The sequence below is a fragment of the Hakea prostrata genome, chromosome 7, assembly GCF_041222555.1.
Source record: "Hakea prostrata isolate BN-2017 chromosome 7, UWA_Hpros_2, whole genome shotgun sequence".
In the NCBI taxonomy this organism is placed as follows: domain Eukaryota; kingdom Viridiplantae; phylum Streptophyta; class Magnoliopsida; order Proteales; family Proteaceae; genus Hakea; species Hakea prostrata.
In genome coordinates this window covers 13,181,895-13,189,124 of record NC_142606.1, presented here as the reverse complement: position 1 = coordinate 13,189,124, position 7,230 = coordinate 13,181,895, and the positions used below count along the sequence as shown (strand labels likewise).

The 7,230-nt window shown below is 39.6% G+C and overlaps 1 protein-coding gene across 1 annotated transcript; it reads right to left on the bottom strand.

Annotated features, from left to right (window-relative positions):
* Positions 1-338: 338 nt before the first annotated feature.
* LOC149009907 (uncharacterized) lies at positions 339-4,500 on the bottom strand. The gene is given in 4 exon segments (XM_089161156.1): positions 339-1,196; positions 1,484-2,873; positions 2,875-3,786; positions 3,788-4,500. Coding segments are annotated over 4 exon segments (3,090 nt in total). The 5' UTR covers positions 4,166-4,500; the 3' UTR covers positions 339-786.
* Between the last annotated feature and the right edge of the window lie 2,730 nt (positions 4,501-7,230).

Here is a 7,230-nt window from a genome sequence, read left to right as displayed (position 1 = left end):
TGGGGTTTGCATGGAACCCCCTGTTCAGAATAGGACTGAAAAATGTCCCAGGACTTTTACTGCCATTCAATTTTCATATTTTTTGTTCAAAATTTGTTTTCTTCATATTTTTCTTTTATTTTAGTGAGAACTGCCTCAGCCTAGTAGGGCTTGTGATTCAGGAAAATTTTGCTCTGAGAGGGTACTGATGGGTTGGAAATCTTTCTAAAAACAGAGGAAAATGGCAAGTGAAGGTAATCTCCCTGCGGAACCACATATGTGTTGGATTACTCTTTTCGTTTGTTTCTTCTTGTTTTCTGTATAACGTACAGATTCCTGATTCTACATTAACGACAACGAAATGAGGGAAACCCATTGGACAATTTGAAGATGTGGGGCTAAATTATCTTCTACATATTTCAAACAGGATTCATCAACAATGTTCAATTTATTCATAAAATAGCCCCTTGATGATGTGGCTGTGACTCTGTTGTAAAATCCAGTCCAAATTCCTTTTTTTTTTCAGAAATCATGTAGAAGCCAGAGAGAGATGGATTTATATCACTAGAATAGCAGGTTAGTAGCATGATGAGAACCAATTTCTAGTGTATTAACTCATAAATTGTGGCCTCACAAGAGCAGAACTTTATTGATCAGAATTAGTTGAGGGGGAAAAAAATTATGTTCTCTTTCGTACACAGATGATTCAGTTTTAATTGGAAAAGAGAGTGAATTTAAGGGGAAAAGAGAAAAGGAAAGAAAAGCTACATACAAAAGAAGAATTCCCAAGGAACACGGTTTGGGCTCCTAAAGAAGAGCTGTTACAGGAGAGGTGCTAAAAATTGGCATCTCCTTGATAGCGTTTGTGCCAGCATTACTACTACTGCTTTTTCTCCTGGGCTTGGCCTCAGCAAGCATTGTTATAACATCTCTCATTGAAGGTCTATCTTTTGGGGACTTCGCAGTACACAGAAGTGCAATCCGAAGGACTAGAAGCATCTCTTCTTGGATATGTTTACATTGACCACCTATGCTGGAATCTAACGCTGCTTCTAATTCTCTGTTGTTTCCAAGTTTTCTCCGGATCCATTCAACAATGTCAACTGATTCCCCAAATTCAGGCTCCAGTGGCCTTTTGCCGGTGAGAAGCTCCATGAGAACAACGCCATAGCTGTATACATCACTCTTTTCGTCCACCTTTAGTGTGTATCCATATTCTGCACGGTAGAATTAAAAGTTATAAACAAGACTTACTAAACTAATTCCTATCAAGTGCAGTGATTTGGGAATAGCATTTGTTACTAAAACATTACTGGGTAGTTAAGTTAATCAATCTAAATAGTTAGTGAACTTTGTATGGGGAGTTCCTTCAGCCTGCCATACCCGTATATGTTTATCCTTATGAACCAAAATTTGAGGAATCCGACTGATATTGTGTTCTGTTCAAGAAATTTAAAAGCTGATAAATCTCATAAATTAAGTTCATGGGTAGTTAATAACTCACCAGGAGCGATGTATCCATAGGATCCAGCCACCATTGACACTGTCTGGTTCTTGTGAAGCATCAACTTAGCCAATCCAAAATCAGCAATCCTTGGCTCCAGATTTTCATCAAGCAATATGTTGTTAGACTTTACATCGCGGTGGATAACAAGAGGATGACAGTCATGGTGGAGGTAGGCAAGCCCGTGTGCAACACCAACAGCGATGTTGTATCGTGAAACCCAATCGACTAACAACTTTCCGGACTGTTTGCCATGTAGAGCCTCCCCCAGACTGCCATTCTTCATGAACTCATATACCATCATCACATTTGTATCATTGTGAATATAACCCAACAAGCTCACAATGTTTCTATGCCGAAGCTTTCCTAGCAGATTTATTTCTCCCACTATATCGTCAGTACTCATTCCTAGCTCTTCTATATCAGCTCCTGAGGATCTCCATAACTTCTTAACTGCTACAATTGTATGTGGCCTTTGCATCTCAGCTTTGTAGACAGTCCCACTTGCACCCATACCAATAATATTTGATTCCTTAATGCATTGAAGTATGTCATCACTTGTGAAGTTAAGCCTCTGAAATGCCATCAATCTCCATGGCCACTCTCCACTGCCTGTGTTGTATTGATGATCCCCCAAGCAGCTGCTATTGAAATACCATCTCCTGTATAGCCATCTGACACCAAAAGCTGCTAACCCAATAGCTAAAACGACTGAAATTCCAATAAACCATCCTGCAACTATGTGTTTGATGTGTGTCTTCTCCCTTTGACCTGGCGATTTTGTTGAATAACTTCGAGAACATGGAGGGAGTACCCCACCGCAGAGACCAGCATTGCCTGCAAGATCATCTGGACTAATGCTCCTCAGAATGCCATTTGTGGGGACAGGGCCCTCAAGTAGGTTATGGGATACATTGAGTGTCTCCAAGGCTGGTGAGCCACCAAAGTTGTCTGGTAGCATACCAGTAAGAGAATTGTTGGACAGATCAAGAATGGCCAGTGTCGGCATCATTCCTATCGCTCTAGGGATCTCCCCAGTGAGCTGGTTGTTCCCAAGGTTCAGATTCACCAGCCTTTCACATGAGGCAATGCTTGCTGGAATGATTCCAGTGAGATGGTTCGCAGATAGATCAAGCACTGCAAGGTTTGGGCTGTCCTGGAACTGATCTGGGATTTCACCTTCCAAGTTATTGTTGGAGGCTAAGAAATTCTGGAGATTTTGTATTGAAAGAATGCTGGAAGGGAGTGATGATTGCAGATGATTTCGAGAGAGGTCAATGAATGAAAGAGAAGTTGATAAGGCAATGTCATCCGGTACTTCTCCAGTGAGATTATTGTTGGCTAGTTCCAAACGTTGAAGTTTCTCTAGCTTGCCTAGCCCAGTAGGAATGGCTTCCAGAAAGAAGATTGTTTTGCATCCGAACGCGGACTAGTGAGAGACATGTTGACAGTTCAAGTGGGATTGGACCCGAGAAGGCATTGTTGAAGAGAATGAGTTTAACAAGATTGTTACCTTTGCATAGACCAGGAGGAATCTCACCAGAAAGTCTGTTCGAGGATACATCCAACCATTGCAGTGTTGAATTCTGCCCAAGATTCATTGGAAGAGGACCTGTCAAAGAATTATTCCACAACTCTAGGACCTGTAACTGTGTCAAATCGCCGAGACCGATTGGAACGAAACCTGTAAGGAGGTTACACATCAGATTCAGTAACTGAAGATTCTTCAGATTAGCGAACTCATTTGGAATCGGTCCTGAAAACTGGTTATCGGAAAGATCCAATAACTCCAATGATGTAATGTTGCCAATTTGGGGTGGAATCCTTCCCTTGAAGCTGTTCTTGTATAAGAACACTGTATTCAGTTGCTTTAGCCTTCCTAATTCAGCTGGAATTTCACCACTGAGACTTCCAACCGACAAATCAAGGTACTGAAGATTGGTGAGGTTACCAAACTCTGCTGGAATTCCACCTTCAAGCTCATTGTATCCTAGAATAATAGTCTCTAGTGATGATAGCTGACCGAGCTCCACAGGTATTCTACCTGTGAAACTGTTACCTGAAAGACCAAGAAACTTCAATTTCTGCAAGTTCTTGAAAGATGTAGGAATCGAACCTTCAAAGAAGCCTCCTCTGAAATCTAAGCACTCGAGGGAAGTAGCATTTCCAAGGTCTTCAGGGAGATGACCAGAGAAATTGTTGCTGGATGCATTGACGACCATCAGTCCTACAAGGCTGCCTAAACCTGACAGGAATTCACCCATGAAGTTGTTCTGACTGACATCAAGATGCCTCAGTTTTGTAGAGATTGGATAATGATTTTGGCAATGATGATGAAAACCCATTGCAACTTAGGTTGAGGACGACAAGACTCTGAAGCCCTTGGATGTCATCTGGTACAATTCCACTGAGGTTCATGTAGGAGAGATCAAGGTTCTCAACAGCACCATTGGAGTTGCACCAAATTCCAGTCCAATTGCAGATGATTGACTGATCTACAGAGCCACTTTCCTGCAGCTTCCAGTCTCCAAGGTAATCCATTGGATCAATAAGATTCTGTTTAATAGACAACAAGGCTGAAACTTCATCATTTGATACAGTAATTGGTGCTGTCTCTCCGGCCAAAACAAGAGAAAGGCAAATGAAAGAGAAGAAGAACAATTGAGTTTGCATTTTGTTCATCTTTTTCTTCTCTGCCTTTCTTTCCTTGTCTCAGTTTCTGGTCATTTTTGTTTCCAAAGCACAGAGGAGATCAGAGGAGAAACTACTGATGATAATATACAAGAGGCTTGAGGAAATTAATTATGAATTTGTGTTATTAAAATATTGGACAATAATTTGTTAGCTCGTGGGGTCTTGGGTTCAGCAAAGCTGGTGATCTTCATTTAATGACTGGAAGGCTTTGGACTCATTAAAAACTATCCCGACATGAAACATGGAGAGAATGTGTTTGAGTTAGTCACTCAGTTTTATAATCCTCTGCTTCTCCTTCCATGATCATTGTCAACCTAACTAACTGGGTAAGTTGGTGATTATCATAAGCCCCCTCTTCCCCTGCTTTTTAACTTCTATTTGTTTTTGCATACCTGCATTTGAAATTTAATCCATCCAATTACAGTAAGGATTATGAATCTTTTCATGGAAGGGTTACATTAAGTGGACAACCAACATACTGATCTGTCATTAAAAGAATATTAGTCAATCAAGTGTGCAATAATGAAATCCAAGCATGAATGAGAAAAACAGAATCTTTTCATGTTAACCTAAGTAGCTGAACTTGTATTAGTGTCCTCAAAAGTACAATTGGAAGAGAGACAAAGGGGTGGGAAGAAGAGGGAAGGCCCATCATCAATCATGAAATGCAGAGAGAGGTCTGGGCCTACCAAGCAACGAACAACTGCTTGGGTTCACATGGATACATGTGAGCTTCAACTATTCTCTCTTTCGTTTCTGCATTTTCACAAACACTAGTGGTGCAAAGAAGATTGGGGACCATGTGAAATGGCAGCTTCCAGGGGAAGAGTCCTTAATAATTTCATTAATGGAGGAGAGAGGAAGTTGTACTGACTCCTGAGGTCCTAACATGCCATGATCGAAGCTGCTTCCTTTGAGATAATATTCTATACTAACCTGAACCCAATTTGGAATGGGACCCTGATGCACAAGGATATGTGCCTGCACATGGTCATTACTGGTTTATGCTCAGTTCATATAGTTTAAAAATATCAAATGGTGAACCAAAAACAAGGAAGAAATATCAAATGGGAATCCAATGATTAAAAGCTGAATACGAATGATTCTATTAATTGTGAAAGAATGGTGCAAATATGGAGCCTATTCAAAAAACAGATGGTTAGTGGGTCCCACAACAAGGTATCACCTCTCGTGGGCCCTATCACATTCCCTGTGCGACTAATAATGATGGTGGTGGGTGGGCCTCTCGTCGCGTTCCTTTTTATTCTTTTCTTGTTTTTTCTGCTAGTAGGGTGGGTCTCCCGTGGCAAATTTATCCAAAGAAAGTTTTTTGTGAATTTTCTGTCTGCAAGAGTCGAACCCACAATCTCTCCACTAAGAAATATGGATCTTTACCATTCAACAAACCCTGCATTGGCAAAATGTATAATATAATTTATATAGTTATGAGGCATTGAACCCTAGACCTCATTCTTTATTCAAGATGCTTGTTAACCGTTTAACTAACCCTAGATGGTCTATTTGATTGGATGAATCCATGGATTTTGAAATGAAATCGAATATTAAATTTATGAAACGTTCATAAAATGATGGAATTTGAGGCATAAATCCGCATTTTACCCCTTTTTATACCAATTCTTAAAAATCTACAAAATCTAAGTTTTAATAAAAACCTTGATATTTGTCAATATGGGTTGGTTGAGTGGTAAAGATTCATACTTTTCAATGGAAAGGTTGTGGGTTCAACCCTTACAGATAATATTTCATTTTCCAAATTAAAAAAAAAAAACCAAATACAAAAAAACATACCAAAAAATAAATAAAAACCATCTTGATGTCCATGAATCATGAATATTTTCAACAAAACGGTTTATTCATCTAACAAGGGAGATACCAAAGAGGTCAATTTTGTTTTGACTGATGAACCAAAGAGGTAAGGCAGGTTTAAAGATAACAATATTGGAAATAGATAGGAGATACGTAGCACCCATTGAGGCTAGTTGATGGCTACTCACTTGGGTGCTGTAGAGGATTTGAATCTATTTTCAATAATATTCCTTTTAAGCATGAAAATATTGAGTTTTTTGCAAGATGCCCACTTAAGTAGGCTAAATTTGATAGCACCACCCTGCTTATCTTTAAAATTACAAGATCCCCACCTCAACGATAGTCTTATACTTACACCCTCCTTATTATGAAAAGACGAAAATGCCCCAATCAATTTCCTCCATTAAACTTTTTCTTCTCCAAGAAGTTTCTTCGAAACAAAAGCTCCAGTGCATCATCCTCTTCTTTGGAATCTTGTGACAAAAGCTCCAGTGACATAGGAAGAAATGGATGGAATGTAGATATAGAAAGAAGATGTGGTTTTTGTGGGGGGGGGGGGGTGGGTTTTTGGTTTTGTGCAAACGGATCTCAAACTTGATTAATTTTTGGTTTTATTTTTTAAAAATTTATTTTGTGTGTGGGGATGACGAGATTCATCTTAAAAAATTATTTGATCGCGTGATTTTTGTGAATGTGCAGGCTGAATCCGGATTTCACCCCCCATGGGTGAGTGAACCTAGATTTCATAAACGAGATTTTCAACCAAAAGTGACCCAGGCCCTAAAATAAGCACTAGGGAGCAAAATGAAGGAAAAATTTTTAGCCATAAAGAAGAAAGTATATAAGACATTTTATAATCCATACTTAAATGTCAAACCGTGCAATTTAGCCCACGCAGTCAAGAATTTGAGGCCTCCTGAAAAATACTAAAAAAAATTTAATCCGAAATGGGATGGGCCTACATAACGATTCTTAAAAACTACTCGAACGTTGGGCTTTTGGTGCTCACATCAAGATGTCCATTCCGGCCTATTGAGAAATAAGATTCATAAATGTCAATGGGCACAATCCTGAGCCCAACAACAAAACGAGATCCATTAGCCCACTTTAGTGGGTCGGCCTCGGAGAAGCTAAAAAGCTCCACGTCCAATAATGGGCCGTGGGTTTTAAATTGATTGAGGGAGAGAACGTACGATGAAGAATATTTGTTCTAGGACCAAGGGAAG